The sequence below is a fragment of the Takifugu flavidus genome, chromosome 1 (assembly GCF_003711565.1).
Source record: "Takifugu flavidus isolate HTHZ2018 chromosome 1, ASM371156v2, whole genome shotgun sequence".
In the NCBI taxonomy this organism is placed as follows: Eukaryota; Metazoa; Chordata; class Actinopteri; order Tetraodontiformes; family Tetraodontidae; genus Takifugu; species Takifugu flavidus.
In genome coordinates this window covers 16,288,402-16,311,109 of record NC_079520.1, presented here as the reverse complement: position 1 = coordinate 16,311,109, position 22,708 = coordinate 16,288,402, and the positions used below count along the sequence as shown (strand labels likewise).

Genomic DNA, 22,708 nt, shown 5'->3' with positions numbered 1-22,708 from the left:
ACTCTCAAAAATAGAAAAGCAGATACCACATTGAAATATCATATGATCATACTGAAAATATTGTTGACTTGTATGTTTCTGTAATGTTTCTACATTCCTCTTGTTAATAAGAATTTTTCATTTCTACAGTGTGTCTGAAAGAAACATGGAATTCTGTTGCAGGCACAGAGAAAACAGCAGGGATAGAGTGAAATCAGAGTGGAGTAAGTAACAAGTTTGTCAAATTACCTATTTTTTTTATAACATTTTCCAAAATAGTTTTAGATAAACAAGGCAATTTTGTTTAAAATATGCAGAATTGTTTCACTAGAAAGTATCTTTGGTAACCTTCAAAGTAGACAACAACAGCGATTTCCCATCAGTCCTAAAATAGAAGAGTGTGTTCTTTTTATTTTCACCTCTGCATAAACTGTAACAAAGTTGAACAGAAGCAGCAAGTTAATCAAAACAATTAAAAATAGGACATGTGATTTTAAAACAATGGTCTCGCTGCTGACCTCATCTCAAACTGAATCAATGTGTAAATCATTTGTAATGATTTCAAATTAAACAGAAATGGAGCCTGCAGATACAATTACTAAGGACTTAAAATAATACCAGTCTGGTTTAATTATCTTCACATCTACAAGTTCACACATGCAAATTCAATTCCTACTTTTAAAGAGGACGCCCAAGTCTGCGCTTTTGTTTTGGTTGTAAGCATGCTTTTCAACAGGAAATGGACCATGGAAATCCTGGAATGCAAAACGTAAACATCAGCGTTTTGCTTGAACTTTCAAGCAAGTCAAAACTGACGCACTGCAGAGCTTTATCAAGCAAACCCTTTACCCGCCCCTGAGCTGGAATTTAGATTTGAGTCCAAAGGTGGGATTTAGCTGGAGAGCGTCTGTAAATCTTTTGCCTACAACAAAAAAAGTTTTTAGGTATATCACATATTTAGAAAGCCCAAAAGTATATAGGTTGAGCAGAGGGTTCTGGGAAATGGACAAAATAAGCAAAAGCAGGGAGCAGAGTGATTACGACCGTCATTGCAAAAGCATTTTTGGAGGAGATGTGTCAGATTTTCTTTAAGTGGTGAGTGCAATCTTTTAGGACTCTCCCTTGTCCCTGCTGACGTTACATAAAAGCACTTCGGTGTAGGTTTGCTGTGAGTTTGAGTGATCCAGACAGTCTTGGAATATTCACTCAGACAGTCAGTTTACGCAGCTAGAAAGAGGGAAGGGAGGAAATATAGCAGTTGGAGCACTCAGGCTGCTGCTGGGAGTTCCACAGGAATTCTTTCTTGGATCCAGACGTCGCAAAGGAACAAGAGACACAAGAAGAGGGAAAATGACAGAGGGATGATTTATAGCCCGTGAATACAAGAAGACATTTACGCACCAGGAAATCTGTGTCCATTATAAACTTAGCAGTCTGCGAGTGTCTATCCAAGCTAAACAAGCTGCAGAAGACCTCATAGAGGAGAGTCCCACAACTTTAGTCAGTTTGACAGTGGATTTTTTGACGTCAAGGGTAACTTTGGACAGACATGTCTGAGGAATTGTCCTACAGCGATTCCATCAAGAAGGCCAGCGCTTTACTAACTCGCTTCCCTCTCATCCCAGTGAGGGGAGTTCCGCTCATGAGCCACATTGCAGAGAATTTTGATTCTATTTGGGCTTTTCGTCCCGATCCCTCGGACCTTCTCATCGCCACCTACCCTAAAGCAGGTACAGACAGCTCAATTCACATGAATGTTTTCAAACCAGGAGGTTAAGTGGTATTTAAAATGGAAAATTAAATGTTAAATGTAATTAAATGAAAATCTTCTGTTGGCATAGAGAACATAATACGAACCCAAAGAAAACACTGGAGAAAAGCAGAGGAGGAACTATGAATGGAAATGAGGTCAAGATAAATAAAAAATGGATCATGGGATCTTAGCAATCACATTTTGGTTTTATGAGTATTTCCAAGGTTGTGAAGAATCACAGTCTATATGAGATAAGAGAGTTTTTACACTTCTATTTTTATGCAAAGCATAAACGTTTATGACCAAAACAATCTTCTGCTGAGTAGAGTAAATAATCTAAACTCAAAATATGATCCTATTCATATAATTCTGTTAGATTGATTAATCATTACTGGAGAAATAAAACCATAAAACAAAGTGACTTGTTACAGGCAAAAAATCATTCTGCTTTTTTCCCCAAGGGACCACGTGGACCCAGGAGATCGTAGACCTGCTTCTTCACAATGGAGATGCTGACGCCTGCAAAAGAGCCCCCACCCCCGTCCGCAGCCCTTTCCTAGAAATTTACGGCCCACCACCTATCCCCTCTGGTCTGTAGTTACATTCCTGCTTGCATAAGGCCCTTTTTAAAAGAAAAAAGTCTTTGCAAACAAAACAACTTGTGAGTGTGCTTCTTTGGACTTTATTAAATCACTGTCATTGTGGTCTAACCCTGATCCCAGTGAACAAATAGAATATCAGCAAATTAAAATCTGGGAATGTCTGGAGGTGAAACTAAGAAATTTCAAAAGGCTCACCTGGGCATTTCCACTTACTTACACCTGTATTTCAGGTCTCGATCTTTTGAAGACTATGGATCCACCCAGGTTTATAAAGACACATCTACCCTTTCAGTTGGTTCCACCTGGATTTTGGGAAAACAAATGCAAGGTAATACAATCTGTGATGCTGAACAGCTGACTGATTACACAGTATGAACAGGGTGGTTGGATAACAACAGTCTTTTTTTTCTCTCCTGCCTGATAAGACCATCTACGTGGCACGCAATGCCAGAGACAACCTAGTGAGCTACTATTTCTTCGATTGCATGAATATGACACAGCCTGAACCCGGGCCATGGCCGGAATACGTACAAAAATTCATGCGAGGAGAGTGTAAGTTCCAACTGTTATTCACCTGTAGTGAAACCAGTCATTCCCGTTTGAAGAGTTTGAAATCATTTTTGCCTTTTACCATTGTGATGTTGTTTACAATAAAGTATGAAAAACCTTGTCAGAGATAAATGTCCACAATGAAACTGGAAATCAATTGTTCTTTTCCTCCCGCTTTCAAGAGGTTCTGTCATAAACTGGCTTATGTTGTGCTCTCTGCTTTTGCTTTCCATAGTGTCATGGGGCTCCTGGTATGACCATGTGAAAGGATACTGGAGGGAGAAGGACAACAAGAACATTCTTTACCTCTTCTATGAGGACATGAAGGAAGTAAAGGAAACTCACAGAAGCTAATATGAACAAATCTTGTTGTAGAGGTTCATCCATCATTGCATCTATTCTGTAAGAATCCCCGCCGTGAAGTAGAGCGGATCATGAGGTACCTGGATGTGTCGGTCTCTGATGAGGTGATCAGCAAAATTGTGGAGCTGACGTCCTTTGAGAAGATGAAGGACAACCCGATGGCGAACTACTCCTGCATCCCGGCTCCTGTTTTTGATCATTCCAAGTCTTCCTTCATGAGAAAAGGTATGGTAGTCACGAGTTAGGGAAAGTTTTAAGATTGAAATCAGTTTTGTTAGTGTCTTAACTTATAAATCACAAAAATCCAGTTTCACTCAAACGATGCAACCACGCCCCCTAGAGGACGTTTTCAAGTGCTTCTGCAACAAAACTAACCAGTTAGAAGCAGAAACGGAGAACATTCCAATATTTTCTTTATCTATTTTAAATATAGTTTGATGGCTCTTTTAAAATGTTCTTGTGGGAACATCTCAAAATGATCTTTTTTGAAACTTTTGTTATGACTAGAGTAATACACTTTGAGTAATACACATTACACTATTTGAGACAGTTATTTTCTACTTTCCACATTTCTTTCTTACAGGTAAAGTCGGAGATTGGAAAAATCATTTCACACCGCAGCAACAAAAGATGTTTGAAGATGATTACAAAGAGCAAATGAAGGATGTTGATATACCCTTTAGGAACCTGATCTAATGGTTTTCGGCATTGTCCGATTTGATGCAGCTATGTAAAAACCAAAGAAGGATAAATGGACATGATGCAATATTCAAACACCTGAGCTCGAGTTAGTCACATTTGATTCCAAGAAGCCAAGAATTATATAGCTCACATGTTTAAAGTGTTAATAAAAATGTGCTCCACAATACAGGGATCTGAGTTTTTAATCATAACTTTATTGCAGCTTATCAGGTAAACAATATATAAGACCAAAAGTGTTGTGGCGGAGTGGACGTGCCCATTTTATGCCACGAGATCCCCAGCAAAGTCTGTTCACTGCATGAAGCCTAATAAAAGAGCACTGGCCGCTGCAGACGTGTGGATTTTCTGCCCATATGAATTCACTTTGCAACCCTACATCCCACTGTACAGAGCTCAGGCAAAGCAAGAGGTTGCATGATACATGAGCGACACAGACAGAATAAAAAGAATGAGCTGGAAAGTCAGTCATATGAAAATGGACAGAAGACACAAAAAACACAACAGCTGAGAATATCCAAGTTTAACAAAAAAAATCACTTTTAATACATACTTTATTTCGTAGAATAAAGTCTTAAATATTTTAATCGTTGATCAACAGGGATGATTCCCTTTATTTTAACTCAATCTCCTTCCTTATATAGAGGCTATATTTATGTTGATTTTTTTTTTTGTTATTTTTTTGTTTGTTTTTTTTTGTTAATTTTCTTGTAGTTCTTCCTCTCTCTTCTGTTGGTTGGCTCACAATGGTTGTACTCTTGGATTTTGATCTTCTCTCTCTCCTCCATCTTGTTCTGCCCAACCCTTAAGATCTTCTTTTACATCTATTTAATTTCTGCACCTGCTATAGATTAAAAAAAAGGATAAGTCAGACACAGGAAAAGAATCATCACGCTAAGACATAGACAGAGAGAGGTCTCTAAATTACTGATACAGGCACATGCAAAACGAAAAATATGGATTTGGTTTTTTTTTTCCTTTTAAATCAAATTATTTAAATAGTAAGGAAATAAACTTAGGGCAGAACAGAGACCCCAACTTTGGTACATTGCCACATTTGGACACAACAATGACCATGTATTCAGTTCAAAAAAGACATCAGGGAGTATGACGATAAGACTGACATTAGAACAAGCATTGGCCACATTTATAGAGACAAAAACAATCCAACAGGGGGTATGGTAGCATCTCAGAGGTGAATAATTCACTTTCTCAGCCATCTGACGAGCCCCGATGACACCAAACACAACAGTAATAAAGACCTGTGTTTTCTTAATCTATTTCATTCAGTGGGTGGAAATCAAAGACAAGTGTTGATATGTGCAGAAGACAGTGAAGAAGACATACTTGCATTAGACAGAGGCAACAAAATAGAACAACACAGACACAGTTGCTATGCTAGCTGTAAAATACCTTGATTTAATTACAGGTTAATGGTGGTGGTTGACTGAATTTAGCCTGGAAATCAACAAAAAGGATGAAGTGAGTTAATAATGAATGGAGATATGACATAGTGAAAGATCAAACCAACAAAAGGAGGAACTCCAGAGGAAATTATGTCTACGTACAAATGAAATTATAATGAGAACATATGAGGAAGAAGTAGTACATTATGTTATAAATTAACAAAGAATTAATGAGGAGATGAAAAAAGAAGTTAATGGGTATTATGTATTAAAGAAGGAGGTTAGATACAGTGTATTGGGTTCTCCCTTTCTTCCACTACGATGGTGTTAAATAAGATTACTTACACTCAACGTAGTTGCGGGCGACAAACTTCAGCACCTCATCAATGCCAATGACAGGGAGAGAGAGCTTCAGGACCATCATCCATTGCTCAACGTTCAGATGGGTCAACTTAAAGATCATCTGGACAAGTGGAGAGGGGGAAATGTGTAAGTCAGTTCTACAGTTGAAGTGACCATGAAACAACAAAATTTTGGTCAAAATGTGAACAAAGAAGGCCGCTGGTGCGGGAGACGTACGGGCAGAGGGTCAACATAGATGATCAGGAAGTGCAGGGACATAGAGAGGGACATGGCAGCAAGCAGCCAGAAGTTGCTCCATGGAGGCATGCGCACCAGAGACTGGTTCTCAGACAAGCTTAATGAAGAAAAATGATTGTTAAATGGAGTCAATTCATTAAAAATATGCTCTTCAATTGAGTGCACTTGGAAGTTTTTCCTGTGCAAAGTATTACCTGTTGAGAGCATTACACATTTCAATGGTGACCAGCACAGACAGGGCCATGGTCATGGGAGGAGAAGCCTCAAAGATTTCACAGTCGATGCCGGTAAAGTCCTCATTGGCATCGTGGCACTGCATGAAGTGAGACTGCACAGGAGGAAGAGTTGAGCCCAGTGACTATCTGATTGCATTGATGTATTTTTTAAACACAAACTAAATAATTACTCACCAACTGGTAGTAGGTGACACCGGGGCCAGTCTGGTCATACAGGAACCACCAGGCAGCACCACCCACGGTGGCGGCACCGACGTATCCTGTTATGGAGGTTTCGTTAATGCACGGGCACTGTGATTACTCTGCATTTATTCACTGCCTCAACACAGAAGGCCATCTTACGTACCACCAATAGCCATGTATCTGAAGAACAGCCAGCCAGAGATCAGAGGCTCCTTGGGGGAACGTGGAGGCTTGCCCATGATGTCCAGGTCAGGGGGGTTGAAGCCCAGAGCAGTGGCAGGCAGACCGTCAGTCACCAGATTGACCCACAGGAGCTGGACGGGGATCAGAGCCTCGGGCAGACCCAGAGCAGCAGTCAGGAAGATACTGGGAGAGAGGAAATGATGGAAGAAATAGATGGTAAGATGGAGAGTAGCCTTAATGTGCATCTGTCAATCGCCATTGTGATGCTGCAACACTCACCAGACGACCTCACCGACGTTGGAGGAGATGAGGTAGCGGATGAACTGCTTCATGTTGTTGTAGATAGCTCTGCCCTCCTCAACAGCAGCCACAATGGAAGAGAAGTTGTCGTCAGCCAGGACCATCTCAGAGGCAGACTTGGCAACGGCAGTGCCAGAGCCCATGGCGATGCCAATCTCGGCCTTCTTCAAGGCAGGGGCATCATTCACACCATCACCAGTCTGGGATAGAGACACGTGAGTTAGACAAAGCAGATACTACATAGATATGTAAAACAGAGTGCGTGCTGTGCTGCAGAGCTCGTACCATAGCAGTAATGTCATCATTACCCTGCAGGAACTCAACAATCTTGGACTTGTGGGCTGGCTCCACACGGGCAAAGCAACAAGCTCTACGAACGGCCTCAGGCTGTTCATGGAGGGGCAGATCGTCAAATTCACGTCCAGTGTAGGCCCTGCCACTAACATCCTGGTCCTCAGAGAAGATGCCGATACGTCTGCAGATAGCAATGGCAGTTCCCTTGTTGTCACCTAAAATGTGGAAAATATTTTTTGTTCATGAGTCAGCAAAATTACAGGCCAGTACCTCATTTCTGTACACTTCAACAAAGTAGGACATTCCATCGCTTAAAACTAACCGGTGATCATAATGACACGGATTCCAGCAGCTCTGCACAGTTCAATGGAGCCTGTGACCTCTTTACGTGGAGGATCCAACATACCCACGCAGCCAACGAAGGTCAGGTCAGTCTGAGGTGCGTCATAAACAGGGTAATTTATTATAAAATTCCAGTCATTGCAAGAGGTGCATCACAAACTGATCAGATTTTTACCTCGTAATCGACAAACTTGGTAGAGTCCTCGAGGTTCATCTCGTCCATCTTCAGAGGGGTGTCACGGGTGGCCAGGGCCAGACAACGCAGGGTGTCGCGGCCAGTGCCCCATTCCCTGATAACTGCCATGATCTTATCCTTGATGGCGTTGGTCAGGGGAACACGGGTGGTTCCAACACGCACGTATGTGCACCTGTCAATCACACCTTCAGGGGCACCCTGTGGAGGCAACATGTGATTATGATTTGATTTCTTTTAGTGGTCTGAGAACATGTGAAAATTCGGAAAAAGGGAAAAACCTACCTTAACAAACATCTTGGCACCGCCGTCACCCTTAGCGGGAGTGCAGTACACAGACATGGACTTCCTGTCGCGGGAGAACTCCAGAGTTACGTTCTTCTTCATGAGCTGCTTGACCACCTGTTGGAGGACAAAGAAATAAGATGTTTGTCCAAAACATGCTGAGTCTAAGAAATTGCTAGAACCTGGATTTGCATGTTAATTATAGTCAAGGCATAGCGAGAAGGTAGAAAGACACGTACAGAGCAGCAAGCATTGGCTCTCTCAATCCTGGACAGGTTCTTCACGTTAGAGTTGAACACATTCATCTTCTCAACCAGACAGGACAGGGCAGTCTCAGTAGCCTCACCGACCTTCTCGTAGATCTTCTTGGACTAGAGATAAAGGAACGTGGTTGATGCAAATAAACAAACTTTGGAACGAGGCCTGAAACTTGCAAATGCTGTAATGCTGCCTAATGACTTTACCTCATTGTAGTCCAGAGAGGAGTCGTTGCACAGAGCGCAGATAGTTGCCAACTCCACAAGGCCATCATATGCACTGCAGTTGATCTTGGTGCCTCCCTGCGTGCTGAACGTCAAGATGAGAAAAATTAAAAATGTCTCCTGTTCAATACAGTTTGATAGCTGAGGATTATGTAACTTACACCTCGCCCTCGGGGGTGTACTTGGAGCCGGAGATATCAAAAGCATCAAGGTCAACATGGTCACCATCAACGGTCTTGACAATGAACATCTGCAATGGGGGTGGGATACAGATTAATGGTGCGAAAAGTGATACATTTTCTGATTTTAAGTGTGCCGATCGGTTTACACCCACCTTGGTCACACACATCTGGTTGGTGGTGAGTGTGCCAGTCTTGTCGGAACAGATGACAGAGGTGCAGCCCAGGGTTTCCACAGAGGGAAGGCTTCTGACAATGGCGTTCTTCTTGGCCATACGACGGGTACCAAGAGCAAGGCAGGTTGTGATGACAGCGGGCAGACCTGAGAGATAACAGTGCAGACCGTGAGCACGATAAACACGCCACCATGGAAGAAAAGAAAATTTGATGATTTGATGGAAATGTGCTTCCTTTACCCTCGGGGATGGCAGCCACAGCCAGAGCGACAGCGATCTTGAAGTAATAGACAGCACCACGGATCCAGGAGCCACCGTGGACGGGGTCGTTGAAGTGGCCAATGTTGATGGCCCACACAGCAACACAGATCAGGGAGATAACCTTGGACAGCTGCTCGCCAAACTCGTCCAGTTTTGCCTGCAGAGGAGTCTTCTCCTGCTCGGTGGCAGCCATCTGGTCGCGGATCTTGCCGATCTCAGTGGCCACTCCAGTGGCCACAGCGATACCGATGGCCTTGCCAGCAGCGATGTTGGTGCCCTATAGTGAGGAGAATAAGAGATGATGAAGACAATATACTGATACTGATGAAGGGATGGATAAAGACTGTATGCTGATGCTAGTCAGGCACTTACAGAGAAAAGCATGTTTTTCTTGTCCTGGTTGACAGCTCTGGGGTCAGGAACGGGTTCGGTGTGCTTGATCACACTGACAGACTCACCTGAGGAAGAAAAAGAACAACTGTAATTGAGGACAGGGTATAAGAAAATAGCAATAGGCCGATTTAAAGGTTTTTTTAGCACTTACCAGTAAGGATGGACTGGTCAACGCGCAGGGTGGTGGACTTGATGGAAATAATCCTGATGTCAGCAGGGACTTTGTCACCAACTGTGGAGTTAACATAAATGCTTTTTTCCAATCCATTTTTAATAATATGATTAATGTAAAAATACTAAAAATTAGTTTTTTTTTTTTTTAGCAAAATCTTTCTGGAATTTCACAGCTTTACATTAGACTGATAGTTTTAAGCAAGAGTCTAATTAACTAATTTCAGCCAAATGCTATGATTAGCATTCTATAGCTAATCCATGGATTTCATAATGAGACAGGGTGTAATTTATCACGTGCATGGCCCAATGATAAGAAGCCACATGTTGGAAGTGGGGGGGGGGGGGGGGGGGCAGGTGTACGCTAACAAATGTACAGAACTGAGCAGAGAAGGTGTGGCAGGTGCCTGTCAGGATATTTATACTCCTGATTTTGCTTTCCTTCAGTCAGCATGTTTTCGCTGCTGCGCTGCCTTGCTCGCATGGCCTTAAAAAGACATGAGCCTTTGCCAGGGGCCTCCTTCACACACGCACAACCGAAATCAAGGCTGGGGCTTTTCTTTTAAGCAATGAAGAACAATCTTGACATTTCTTACCAGACACCTCCACAATATCACCAGGGACAATTTCTCTGGCCTTGATCATCTGCACACTCTTTCTGTCAGAACGGTAGACTTTGCCCATCTCAGGCTCGTACTCCTTGAGAGCCTCGATGGCATCTTCAGCGTTACGCTCCTGCGATTATAAAAACACAGTATAGGCCCCATATGAGTTAAGGTGGTCAACAGCAAGTAAATACGTGTACTCTAATGAGCATCAATAGACAATGTCAACATGTTTGTCTATCCTTGCTTGAATGTAAATTATACTTCTTTTGACCTTGGTCTGCTGCTGGCAATGTCCCCAGCAGGCTTTGAGTCATTACGCAAAGCTGATACACAATCTACTGATGACACATGAGTAGGTCACGCCTGCGATACGAATGTGCACAAATCAGTCTGGAGATGCCATATAAGCTCTCAGTTGTTTTTTTGTCTTCAATCAAAGATAAAGTGTAAGAAAGTTTGATGTCAAATATACAATTAAGTTCCTTATATCATTGAACTATAAAATTCCGTCTGAATCAAGAGCAACATTCTCGGTGACCCATGTGGCTATTTAACGCCTAACCTGCCAACCCCTAAAGTGATGTGAACAATATTGTTTATTTGTCATTTATTGTGTCGTATAACAGCATCTTTGCAGCTCCCACCGCCTATTTACAGCTTCGCAGCTGCAGGAGCGGTAATGTTACACTAGTGCAGCCGTGTGTTGGTAGAAAACACGGCTGTAACCGGAACCCGATCGATTTCCGTCATCACTGCCGTGCATGTGTCTTACTCCTCAACGTACTGCTCTTCATCACTCACCTGCCACACTCCAACGACGGCATTAGCGATGAGGATAAGAAGGATGACGAAGGGTTCCACAAAGGCGGTGACAGTCTCCTCACCTTCCTCGAACCAGGCCAGCACCTGAGGTTGGGGTAGTGATTAAATCAGTGACACCACACGTGACAAAACACTGTCAAAATCTCTGTATTTTGAAATTAGAGACGGCTAAGAGAGGATGCATGATAAAATCATTATTATTTTTAGGACAACTGGAATCGTTATCAATAATCCAGGATTGTTATCAACTTGATTTCAATGTCCCACAACCCCTTGCTCCTTCCTTCTGTGAAGGCCCTTCGTTCCTTCCTTCAGGCTTGACCTTTCCTGAAGGATTCAGTTTCTCTCCTCAGCTTGGGGCTTTCTTAAAATAAACCCTCACCCCTTGGCCCCCCCATACTTCCCTGACCCCCCGTCTCTCACTGGCTCCTCAATATTTGCCTTCTAAGGCCATCATGACAGCTGTCCAAAGGGGTGAAAGCTGGACCTAGCAATTAATACACATCCCGTAATCCCATGCGATCTGTCTCCCCCCTTCTCTAGTTATCGTCCCTCAGAAATACACGGAGGGTCGGGTAGACAGATTTGTCTTGACAACGGTCAAACACAACATGTTGTGTTCCTTTTACATAAATGGAATTTAATCAAGATCCGATTATTCTGCCTGATAAGCAACAGCCAAATATCTGTAAAGAGCTCAGTTCGTCCTGACCTCAGATTGACCAGAAGAGAATGGAACAATGAAATAATAAAGAAGTGCTGACTTACAAAAGAAATGCAGGCAGCCAGCAGCAGGATTCTGACAAGCAGGTCTTCGAACTGCTCCACAATCAGTTCCCAGATGCTCTTACCTGTAAAAAGAAGGCAGAAGAGTGAAGAGGAGTCACATATAGCTGGCTGACAATTAAATGCAGATACAAGAGATGAAATGGGAATAATTGCTTATATTTTAGTGCAAACAGAGGTTTAAGCTAAGTGGTCAGAAAACTGTAATTAGGCCTTAATGCTGACTGTGTGTTTGTTTTGTACAATTGATGATGTGGAGCATTAACGAAGGCCCCTGTTTCAACACTCACCTTCCTCAGCAGGCAGCTCTGGGATTTGGAAGAAGCAGCAGCAGCAGCAGACATGATGTGGAGAACAAATGAGAAACATTAGTTAGTTTTAAAGAAAAAAATATTCCCAGCAAAGCAAAGCTTCAATTTTGGGAGAGACGCTTAGCTTTCTGCTTTGACATGTTTGAAATAATTCCATGATTGAGCCTTCATTGAGACATTATCTAAAATATTATGCACACTATGTCATTTTAAACAATGCTATTAATATTCCAAGGAAGCAGAAGCATCATTGCAAAATCCTCACTTTGGAATGTTCTGGCACCATCAATCTGTGCATTTGCTCTGCTAATTATCCATGTTCCAGGTTATTTATTAGCAACCATGTTATGGATTACTTAATCACATCCAAGGACCTCCCCACCCCCCATTTTTTACCCCAGCCTAAAATTATCCATCACTTTTGTCAGTGCCCGCCCCTATATTACCCAGGAAGCTTCTTGAGCCATCACCTGTCTCTCTCTCTCTACAGCCATCTTCTTTGGCTATCTTTAAATAGCTTTTCAAAGCCCTCAGTCTCTGCTTCTCAGTGTCTCTTTGCATTTCTACCAGCTGTTGTAGCTTCCCTCTAAAAATGCATCGTATGCAAAAGACACCACTTGTTGTTGGAGAAAGTCCCAGCAGATACCCTCTCCCGTGAATGCAAGCAAGTTTCCTGACCACCGAGGAGCTGCTTTGGGACACCCCCAACCCCATCCCTGATGCCCCGCTCTCTCACCATTGTAGCCATACTTCTCAAGGTTCTTCTTGAACTGGTCGGGACTGAGGCCAGTTTTCTCGCTGACTCCGAAGTAAGCCAGGCATTCTGCCGGCCCCTTAGTGTGTGCGTTCTCCATCCTTTCTGGATAGACGAGGTATTGCCTGTCTAACCGGGCCAATCCACGCTCTTTCACCTCTTGCGGTTCTTTTCAGTTTTTTACCCTTGGTCCACCACCCTCACCTAGAAGTGTGGCACCCTCCAATTCAAGAGTGCTGCACTGACAGAAAGAGCAAATAAGCACATACACGCTCGTGGTTTTATACTAACAAAGAGCCACGGATTGGTGGACACTCCGGTGACACACGCCTCCGAATTCCAATATGGGAGAATATGAAGGGGTGGAGTGTTGTCTATGTGTGTGTGTGTGTGTTGGGGCAGGGGGTGCATGGGGGTGTCTCGAGGTGGCGCAATGGGAAGGTTGGCTTGGACAGGAACATGACTTGGATTTGGAAAGGAGGCACTGCCTGAGAGTGATGGTACAGGGGCGTGGGGTTGGGTGGGGGGTGAGGAGATGGGGGGGCTGGGTTCGCACCCCTGATGAAAATAAGATCTGTTTTTGGAACATGCATGGTCAGTGGAATAAGACGAAGGGAGAAGGTGAGAGAGTGAGACAGGAGATCATCCAGGACGGATGGGAGTGAAGGAGGGGGATTAGGGAAGGGGGGTGATACTGACTGATGGCTCAAAGGGCTTGGAGAAGAGAGTATAACACACAGGGAGGATAGAAGAAGATAATTGTGCATAAAATACACTTTAAGGGTGTAGTGGAACATGGAGGTCTCAATTCAGACTGAAGATCAGAAGGTCAGGGACTCGAATGCTGCCATGTGTCGGTGCTGTCGATGAGGCAAAGACAATAACACCAGGGGTGAAAAAGGAAAATAGAATGGGAATGACCATGAATTCCGGGAGCGGTTAGTGTGTATGTGTGTGTGTATTGGTGGGGGGTGTTGGGTTGGGGTATCGTGCTCTCACACAGCAAAGGAAAAGCCCAGACTGCAGATACAGGAGGATCAAGTTTTAGCTCTCCTTTTTTATGAGGAGGCGAAGGCGGCAGGGGCTCAGAAGCTGCTCAGATCACCCAGGCCCAGACGTTTCTGTCGGGTGAGACACACTGGCCTCTTCTGGTCGGTTTAAAAACTCTCACATCATCTGTGTTATAAAAGTACAACCATGATTTATTGTGCAGCAGTTAATCAATTAAGCGCCAAAATATTTCTAGTCTATGGAAAACGTGACCTCTGTGAATCAGGACATGAGCTATAAACTATGAGGTGGAGCTGAGACTGGGCTGATTTACTGTCTGTTTGACCCGCAGTAAACGTGTTGTTGGGTGGTGCCTTGTCCTCTCTAGATGGGGACTCAAGTGATCGATAAACCAACAGGTGTCCCAGTGGGACCAGCAGCCGTCACTGCTCCTCGCTTTTGACAGTGACGCAGTCTGTCCATCTATTCTTTCCTGCTTCACGCCATCACGCACTCCTGCTGCAGTTTGGGTTCACGTGCTGGCACCTATTCTGCAAAAAAGAAAAGAAAAGTAAGTTTCAGTCTGTCTGAGGGTGATTTTGATTTGATTTTGATGTGTCATGTTTAAACGACAGGGCAAACGAAGCGTTCTTTATTGAAACACAATTGAAACAACATCATTCTGTGTATCTTCTCAGTGATTTCCTCTTTGATTTGGGGCAATCTTGATGACACGACCTCAGTGCCAACATCAAGGCGTGAACAGGGAATAAAATCTGCTGTATTGGGTCCCAGTCTGGCTCTGGAAGAGGGAGGGTTGATTGCTCCTTCGCATGTCGACAAAGCTGGCACAATAATTGGACGTCAGTTATCTGGTGTCCTGTTGGACGTGCTTTTATGGTCTTTTATGTTCGCTTATATCGCATCAATGACCTCTTTGGGTTGTTTCCAGTGTGATGAGGCTTCTGGCGTGGGCGGCTCCAACTACAGTCATCTGAGTAAAAGAGGGTTCATGTGTGAGGAAGTCCTCTTTCTTTGCCTCATCACTGTCATTCCAGTGTTGATGCAGTTGGACCTTACTCTCAGGTGCTTAAAATGAATTCTTATATCTTGTCTTTAATCTTTATGGGCCATATTCAGGCCATGCATTTGATGACTAACAGAATTTGCCATTTCAGCCCATTAGTAAGACAGTGGTGAGCTTCTCAACCCCCCTCATGTTTCCAGTCAGCTGCTGGTGGCCAATTGACCCGGTCCACTGGCCTAGTGGTGAGGAGGATCCCCGTCCCCTGCAGGACGCTACATCGTCGACAACATATTGCAACTATTTGATATTAAATTCCCTTTTGGAAATGCTGCGTGCACACTCTCAGAGCGTGCACTGCATTACGCATTTTGAGTAATGATTTCAGTCGTGCCGTTTTGTGTCTTTCTGTTACTTCATTGTGTCTAATGATCAGCACGGGCGAACTCACTCAATGTCAAGCTGTAAAGTTGACTAGTGTGTGTGAGGAGAGTAGCTGTGCCCATCTCCGTTTCACCCAGCCACTCTCCCCTCCTCAGCTGTTGCGCAGCGACTGACCTCTGAGAATTGGGGGCTGTGATAGGGGTCGGCTTGTCAGTGTCTTCTTCAGGGTACAGCAGTGACATTTAACTCAATATCCTAGCAGGATAAGGTTCTCCCCCCCACCTCCCCCACATCACTTGATCCGTCTTCCGCCTCTGTCTCCGAGGTGTGAGTGGCCCTCAGGTCCGGGAGCTACTACAGCCGGGACACCCTTAACCTCCAAATCTCAACATGGTGTTAAACACGCCACGGCCTCGTGCGAGGCTGAGGGATCACCGTGTACCCTACACTCCACCCACACGCACGCGCATCATTCGTGCACATGGGCTCCATTCTGCACAGGTGCTAAGTGCTGCAGTGGTGCACACTTGTCCTATGTCTGTCTCTGCTGACTTGCATGACTGAAATGAGAGGGACATTTGTCTTGCATGTCATGAAGATGCTCACATTTATCAAGTGATGATTTCTCAATCTCAATTCTAAAAATATTTGCCTTCAAATGATGGCACCAGAGTGCCCCCCCCTCCCTCCCAATCCACCACATTTTGCTCAATCATACACGATTTTTCCACAGACGACATAATGCTGGTCAATCACGCGATGGATGAAGAAGTTATAGTGTCGTGTTAGCTTGGCACTTGTTACAGCATTAGCTAATAGTAATAATAGAAGTGGCAGCTGAGTCTGTGAATCCAGAATTCCTCTGGAGATATAAATAGAGCAGGTGACACTACGCCTCTGGGCTTGGCACCACAAAATCTCTGCAGCGTTGTGATTTCGAAAGCTGCCTTCAACTTCATAAGCTTTTATTTAGGGAGGGGTGGTTAAAGGTTTGGTTCCACAGCGCCGTCAGTGTCGAAGTGCATAGACTGCACAGAAAAAGTTGTTCACACCATTCCAGAAAGTTGGAAGTGCACTTTATCAGCCAAGTGGGGGGGCGTGTGGGTCCCTCTCTACGGCTGGTTTAGTTTGTTGTAGGTAGTGGGGTTGTTAAATTATTGGCAAAGGTTACGTAACACTTTTAGTTGATGTCTTACTGTAAAAGCACATGTTACAATAAAGAACATGAACATAAAATAGGAATTAATTAAGAGCTGCATAAGAAACAGCTTTCTGATTAAACTTTCTACTATGTGAAATAGTTTAAATTGTACAGTGGGCTTGGTTACGTGAATAGATATCCTAAGGAATTCACAACAAAATTTTCAAAACTTTTAAAGGCACCTACACATTAAATGAATCCATCTTGAGTTTCATAATAGCAGACATTAATTGCAGGGATTAGTATTACAGGCAAGAATAGCAGTATGAAGTAGCATGTTCACTATTTGGTCTCATTTGAAAGATGAACTCATATTACTTTAATTTTTTTGTCTATTTTAAGCCCTCTTATCTGATCAACACATGTCTCAGTGGTTGCTGTGATTGACACGGTATGCTGTAGCGTGGTTATGTACTGCAAGTGCCTTATGCTTATCCTCCCAAAACAAATTCTAAAAGCAGTATTGCATAAAAATGGGAATACATTTGAATCCTCACTGCAAAGGTGTCGCAGTTTGGCAATTTAATATTGTGCTGCTGTATACAATCAGTTTATAATTTAATTTTAAATGACCCGCTAAAGATTCAAACGAGTGCTCTGAGCAACACCCTTTCCCTTTCATCTCCATGCTTCTGTAAAAGGAGGGCAAAATGATGGACAGAGTGCCGTGAAATGCTGATGACAGGAAGATGAATGAAAGCAAAAAGAGCCCGAGAAATGCCAAAGAAAGAAATGGGATCCTAGATAAATATAGAAAGAGCCAGCAAAGGAAAAGAGTGGACCACAATTTTTAACAGCCAGTGTATAGCAACAAATATTGAATCCTCAGTTTTATTAAAATGTATATCAATTAGGATTGATATAAACTTTATGGAAATATTTTTGCAAAATTGCTTCAAATAAATACAAACACGAAGAGCGCGGAATTGGGGAGACGAATTTTAAACCTTCTCCAGTAAAACTAAATAGTGAAATTTGTTCTCGTTTGTGCGAAGAAAAGGTGCGACTGAAAACTGCGGTGATCAGCGCCCCCTTGTGGTCAAACCTCGAACTTCTGACGCACAGCTGGCTGCAGAAAAGTTCTTTGCAAGAATCTTCCACTATTTTGGAAACTATCCTGCTGTTGTGCTGACGAGGAGTGTATTAAAATAGCTTTTGGCTTCTACTCATGTCTTGTAAACTGTTGTACAAAGACAAGTAAATAAAATAAATTGGAACTTTCCACCGGCAGTTCAGTAGTCTAAATCAATGTCAGCAGCAACTGCAGTGAACCTGCTGCACAGTTCCAACAGTGGAGTTAATAAACTAAACAGACTGTGGAAAGATCTACCTCACCAGCACTAAAGCGCAGAGGTTGTGGCGGAGCAAAGCCAACTGTCACACAAACACAGTACAAACAAGGTGCTTTAATTCAGATTCTTGCTTTATTGGTCAACTTGATGAAAGACTACAAAACGAATTCACAAAAAGTCTCTTTCAAGTAATCAAATCTGTACAAACCTAAACTGTATGGGGTTTTTACAGCTCTGGCTCATGAATCTGAAATCAAACATGATTTTGTGTGTGTGTGTATGTGAGGAAAGGGGCCTGTGACTCAGTCCTTCGAGACAACGCGCTTCCTGTACAGGAAAGCCAAATTCAAGCACACGCACACGCGCACGCACACACACACACACACACACGTTTGAAATTTGAGAGTACAGAGGACAGGGAAAACAAACCCATCCACAAGTACGCGTATCACCTGCTGGCAGAGGTCTGCTGATAAATTCATCATGTCAGCATTTTCTCCCATGATCCCGCCCCTGAAGCCTCAGTCAGCATCACTGTACAGACACACTGTGGTTTCAACCTTCCCACCGGAGGAGTGGTCAGAGACGGGGAAAAGTAGAAATCGAATTCTCTCACACAAAATGTACACACATGATTTTAATGCTCATGCGTACATGAGACACCTCCATGTGTGCACACACACCAACGCGCACGCACACACGCTCATTTATTCAGACAATTCATAACATTAAATGTTTTAAGAAGTACAGATAAAAAAGGAAAAAAGCCCTGGGTAAAGGTTTGAATTCTGGCTGTTTGGTAAAAGAAAGGAGAGAAGAGGTAGAGAGGGCAGGAGGGATAGGTCAGAGGTCAAGAGCAAGCTACGAGCGTCATTTCTTGGCTTTCCTTGGGGGAGTGACTGGACGCCCAGAGCCCATGCCCCCCCCACTACCGTAAAAGAGCTTCTTGTCGGCAGGTTTGAGAATCTGGTGAATTGAAACAAGACAAAATACGTGAAATTCAACACAAATGGACCAAACTCTGGTGGTGCTCACGCCTGCTGTAAACTCTGCTTCTCACCTGGAATGAGCACATGAGGGTCTCATCTACACTCATCATGGCTCCTGCGTTATCAAACTCTCCACAGTAATTTGGGGCTGAAAACAGCGTCACCAACTGCCTCTTTGCAAAGAACTCATATCCATCTTCCACAACCTGAAAAGTTGCATCACACACACACAAAAAAGAACTTTCTTAAATGAAAACAACACCGAGGACAGACTGAATGACTCTTTAAAGCATGAAGGCAGCTCAACGACACAGTAACAAACTGCTTTTTGATAAATCGACTTTTAGGTAACTAATGCATGTTTATTCCAGTTAGGACGAAGGTGGCGCACTGACCTGATGGGCCCGGCAAATTAGGTCCATGTCATGTTTGTGGAGGAACTTTGTGACCACGTCGGCGCCAAAAGTGAAGGAGACGCCACGGTCGTTCTCACCCCAGCCGAGCACATCTTTATCTGGGTCGGCCCACAGCAGGTCGCACAACAGGCCCTGGTCGGGCACATCGGTGGGCCGCATGACCCTCCGGATCTGCTCCATAGACTGGAGGTCTGGCGACAAGCCTGGAGACGGACATTCAACAGGAATTCATGCAAATTCCCAAATGTTTCTGATACAATGAAACCTACATAAACTGGTTCTTAAGCAAACAGGAACGTTGAACCAATTTGGCTTTATTTATACAGCCTCTGTTATGAGCACCACTGTCTCACAGAAACCAGATACGCAGCAGCAAAAACTCCTTCTCCATCTGACGTGGGTCACTCAAACCACACTGCTCATGATCTGTGCTATATGATGTTCTTATGCAACGAGTGTTTACCCTCATCATCAACACGTGTTTACATGTTTTGTGTAGCCAGTCTCAGACACGTGTTCGCTGTGGCTGGCTGGTGGTGTCACGTTGCCCGTGCCCTTGGCTAACTTCTGATGTTGACGATCAGAATTCTTCAGGCAACTATTTCCACTTTCATAAAGGGACAGTATATTGTGCTGACAATAACAACATCTATAGTTTTCACTGATATACCTTTAACGGAGGTCAGTGGTAGCTCAAGTCTGTAGGCGAGTGGGCCGAGAAGCAGAGGGGTCTTGGTTTAAGCCCCGGAAGGTGTGCTGGTAGCAGGGGAGGTGTCAGGACCCCCCCAGAGGAATGTTTTAATAGGAAAGTGCATTAATAGCCCTCATCTCAGAGACAGCCCTGATGGGATCGTGGATGTGTCTCAATCACACCAGGTTACTGCAGGGTTACTGACGTTACTGCTCTAATGGTCTGGTTGCAGGGTGCCAGAGTACAAGCAGGCCCTGTCAGAGTTTTGTGTAGCTTTTAGTGATTGGGAGCTTAAAATAATCTAAGTCTCTCTTCCCTTGCAGAGCGCCTGAATGACCCCACCCTGAATGACTGACTATTTTGTTGATAGCAACAACACTGTGAGGATTGTGTACACAGTCTGGATAGGAGCAATCTAAAGTCTGAATGTGTGTAATGGAGATACCTCCGTGGCAACAGAAGATCTTCTCATCGACGATGGCTGCAACTGGCAAACAGTTGAAGCAGTCAGTGAAGGTCTTCCACAGCTTAATGTTGTACCGCCTTTTACCTGTGGGAGAGAACCATAAAAATACGGTCAATCTAATCTTAAAACCAATAAATTCCTGCCGCTGTCCCCATTGCACCACATTAGAGAGAACATTTTATGTAATTCTGGCACTGAATAGCAGAAGCATGTGATTAATCACTTGGGCAGCATGATCAGGCAGGCCGAGCTCGCTGTAATAGCAGAACGCAGAAATGTGTGATAAAGTCGAAGCATTTTAATAAACTGGATAAGGACGATACATTTTATATGACTGTTATAATCTTACTGGGTACAGATTATTCAGCACAAATGGAAAAAAGTTTACAGGCTCCGTTGTCAAACACACTGCTTGGCTGAGGGTATTTTTGTTCGTATTCCACATGACTTACACTCATCATAGAAGCCATATATTCTGTTAATAGAGGCGCACTCGTGGTTTCCCCTCAGCAGAAAAAAGTTTTCTGGGTATTTGATCTTGTAAGCCAGCAACAGACAGATGGTTTCCAAGGACTGTTTGCCTCTGTCTACATAGTCCCCAAGGAACAGGTAGTTGCTCTCTGGTGGGAAGCCTCCATATTCAAAAAGCCTCAGCAGATCGTAGTACTGCCCGTGAACATCACCTGGTCAGACAAACAGGAGAGGGAAGAGTGAAAGTGTCACAAAATATGAGATGAAAGAGTGCAACTGTGGGAATCGACGGTGGGTGTTTGACTTGTTAAAACGATATCAGCTTGAATATAGTGCAAAGCTGCTCCTAATTATTAATGTACTGTGGGATCAGCAAGAGACAAGAGGGCAACTCCTTGGTGGCACCCAAAGCAAAACAACTACTGCACCAGCAGGTTTGAATCATCAGTGCCCTGCATGTCTGTAATAACATAGCGAGGACACAGCAGTAAACCATCCCTTAACCTGCATTGTTCTTCCAATATTAATGCAAAAACAGAGTGTTCGCTCATGATCTCGCCTCTGCGATGGACAAAGCCAAAGAGCGTTTGCAAATGTCCAGGGCTCACAAAACACATGGAACTCACCACAAATCTTAAGGGGTGCCTCCAGTTCAAGCAGAATCGGTTGGCTGAGGAAGATCTCCCTGGATTTGAGGCAGAGACCACGGATCTCATTCTCTGTCAGCTGAACATTTTTTCCAGGTCTGGAGCCTTTCACTTCGAAAGAAAAGTGTCACAGGAGTGAGAAATGTCACACTGGAAATAAAGACATAAACACCACGATAGCGTGTGCAAGAGATAGTTAAGCATTTGACTGAAAGAAAACAGAAGAGTTCGTCTCGACAAGGACAATTTTATGGCTGCAAAGGTTAATACATTCGATTCCAATTTTACATAGCCTCATTTTAATATAAGGCATTTCCAATTCAAATGGTCACAGGCATCGAGGGTAACTCAAGCAACTGCATTTGACGAGATTAATCTGCGATTGTGCCATTTTTCCTTTTAAATTGCAGTTTGACCCAAATATCCAGCAGATACGCGGTTTTATACACTCCATTTAAAACAAGTCTTCTTAAGTCTGTTTAAGTGACTAAATGTGTAGTCTTTGCATAAACACATAAAGAAGTCATTAAGCAGGAATGGAGGAGCAAAGGTTTGTTTTGCAGCAAAGAGGATGCTATTTGCAAACGTGACGGTCTTTCGAAGACAAATTCTACGGCGCATCCGCGGCTACGGTTGTCTAGCGTGCGAGCTAAAATGGCTACCTTGACTAATAAATATCGAGAGATCTTTACTCTTACCTTCCAGCAGACGCTGTATAATAGAGTCGATGTTTAACTTGTCGGCTTCGGCCATGCTATTCTTCTGGTTGAGTCGATTTCTAATAACCCACCCAAACGTAAGAAGTAATATTTAGTGCCAAGTTTCCGTTAGCTCCACTAGTTTAGCTTTAATCGGCTAACGTTAGCCCTAGCGCTGGCTAACCTTGAGACAAAATTGGCAACCTCAAAATGTGAGGATGGATGTTGAAATGTTAAAAAAGATTATGTTTGTCATGTACTATAAACGTTCACGTTAGTTAACTTGGTGTACATCCGAAGCCAAAACAAGAAGAGGTATTTTAAAGTTAAAACAATGTCTCTATCGTAGCTACAAGCACCATGCCAGCGACAAAAAAAAGAACTAGAAAAGCGTTAGCTCAAAGCAAGGTTGAGAGGAAAAGGGCAGGTGATTCCCGCACTCCTATTGGTCAACATAGCAAAGAGGCGGGAGCATAGAGAAGAGATATGCTCTCTGATTGGCTGTTTGTGATGTCACTTAGCATTTGCT

At 43.5% G+C, this 22,708-nt stretch overlaps 3 protein-coding genes and 1 long non-coding RNA gene across 8 annotated transcripts; 2 read left to right on the top strand and 2 right to left on the bottom strand.

The window, feature by feature from the left end:
• Positions 1-125: 125 nt before the first annotated feature.
• Positions 126-4,112, top strand: sult1st6 (sulfotransferase family 1, cytosolic sulfotransferase 6). 3 transcript variants are annotated; one of them, XM_057041333.1, is made up of 8 exons: positions 126-203; positions 1,605-1,709; positions 2,194-2,322; positions 2,565-2,662; positions 2,760-2,886; positions 3,119-3,213; positions 3,291-3,471; positions 3,830-4,112. In XM_057041333.1, the coding sequence occupies exons 1-8, from the start codon at positions 146-148 to the stop codon at positions 3,940-3,942; spliced, it is 906 nt and encodes a 301-aa protein (XP_056897313.1). In that variant the 5' UTR covers positions 126-145; the 3' UTR covers positions 3,943-4,112. The 3 variants fall into 3 exon arrangements, with proteins under 3 accessions (XP_056897313.1, XP_056897322.1, XP_056897303.1); XM_057041342.1 differs by lacking the exon at positions 126-203 and adding an exon at positions 940-1,074; XM_057041323.1 differs by lacking the exon at positions 126-203 and having other exon boundaries at positions 1,142-1,709.
• Positions 4,113-4,463: 351 nt separating this feature from the next.
• On the bottom strand, positions 4,464-13,175 carry atp2a1l (ATPase sarcoplasmic/endoplasmic reticulum Ca2+ transporting 1, like). 2 transcript variants are annotated; one of them, XM_057041311.1, is made up of 24 exons: positions 12,893-13,175; positions 12,136-12,153; positions 11,828-11,910; positions 11,039-11,143; positions 10,226-10,364; positions 9,610-9,690; positions 9,438-9,523; positions 9,045-9,342; positions 8,784-8,950; positions 8,611-8,699; positions 8,432-8,534; positions 8,207-8,338; positions 7,968-8,084; positions 7,665-7,883; positions 7,470-7,581; positions 7,139-7,362; positions 6,833-7,053; positions 6,534-6,736; positions 6,362-6,447; positions 6,146-6,279; positions 5,931-6,048; positions 5,697-5,814; positions 5,359-5,403; positions 4,464-4,789 (listed from the first exon to the last, which is right to left on the bottom strand). In XM_057041311.1, the coding sequence occupies exons 1-23, from the start codon at positions 13,008-13,010 to the stop codon at positions 5,399-5,401; spliced, it is 2,976 nt and encodes a 991-aa protein (XP_056897291.1). In that variant the 5' UTR covers positions 13,011-13,175; the 3' UTR covers positions 4,464-4,789; positions 5,359-5,398. The 2 variants fall into 2 exon arrangements, with proteins under 2 accessions (XP_056897291.1, XP_056897284.1); XM_057041304.1 differs by lacking the exon at positions 5,359-5,403.
• Positions 13,176-13,899: 724 nt separating this feature from the next.
• On the top strand, positions 13,900-15,306 carry LOC130530298 (uncharacterized). Of its 2 annotated transcripts, none has more exons than XR_008951791.1 (5): positions 13,900-14,038; positions 14,253-14,471; positions 14,599-14,763; positions 14,853-14,986; positions 15,079-15,306. It is a non-coding gene; the product is annotated as an uncharacterized LOC130530298 (long non-coding RNA). The 2 variants fall into 2 exon arrangements; XR_008951795.1 differs by having other exon boundaries at positions 13,902-14,038; positions 14,289-14,471.
• Positions 15,307-17,914: 2,608 nt separating this feature from the next.
• ppp1cab (protein phosphatase 1, catalytic subunit, alpha isozyme b) lies at positions 17,915-22,542 on the bottom strand. The gene is made up of 7 exons (XM_057038314.1): positions 22,180-22,542; positions 21,461-21,592; positions 20,816-21,046; positions 20,343-20,447; positions 19,186-19,409; positions 18,862-18,996; positions 17,915-18,767 (listed from the first exon to the last, which is right to left on the bottom strand). Exons 1-7 carry the CDS (start codon positions 22,232-22,234, stop codon positions 18,672-18,674), a joined length of 978 nt encoding a protein of 325 aa, XP_056894294.1. The 5' UTR covers positions 22,235-22,542; the 3' UTR covers positions 17,915-18,671.
• Between the last annotated feature and the right edge of the window lie 166 nt (positions 22,543-22,708).

Excerpts from the sequence above, each read along its gene's own strand:
- sult1st6 (XM_057041323.1), top strand. The coding sequence starts at position 1,529 with ATGTCTGAGGAATTGTCCTACAGCGATTCCATCAAGAAGGCCAGCGCT. Across the intron at positions 2,663-2,759 it reads TTTGGGAAAACAAATGCAAG|ACCATCTACGTGGCACGCAA; the intron begins GTAATACAATCT and ends CTGCCTGATAAG. Across the intron at positions 2,887-3,118 it reads AAAATTCATGCGAGGAGAGT|TGTCATGGGGCTCCTGGTAT; the intron begins GTAAGTTCCAAC and ends TGCTTTCCATAG.
- atp2a1l (XM_057041304.1), bottom strand. The coding sequence starts at position 13,010 with ATGGAGAACGCACACACTAAGGGGCCGGCAGAATGCCTGGCTTACTTC. Across the intron at positions 9,343-9,437 it reads AGAAAAACATGCTTTTCTCT|GGCACCAACATCGCTGCTGG; the intron begins GTAAGTGCCTGA and ends TCCTCACTATAG. Across the intron at positions 4,790-5,696 it reads CGCCCGCAACTACGTTGAGT|CAGGTGCAGAAATTAAATAG; the intron begins GTAAGTAATCTT and ends TTTAATCTATAG.
- ppp1cab (XM_057038314.1), bottom strand. The coding sequence starts at position 22,234 with ATGGCCGAAGCCGACAAGTTAAACATCGACTCTATTATACAGCGTCTG. Across the intron at positions 21,593-22,179 it reads TATACAGCGTCTGCTGGAAG|TGAAAGGCTCCAGACCTGGA; the intron begins GTAAGAGTAAAG and ends TTTCTTTCGAAG. Across the intron at positions 20,448-20,815 it reads ATATGGCTTCTATGATGAGT|GTAAAAGGCGGTACAACATT; the intron begins GTAAGTCATGTG and ends TCTCTCCCACAG.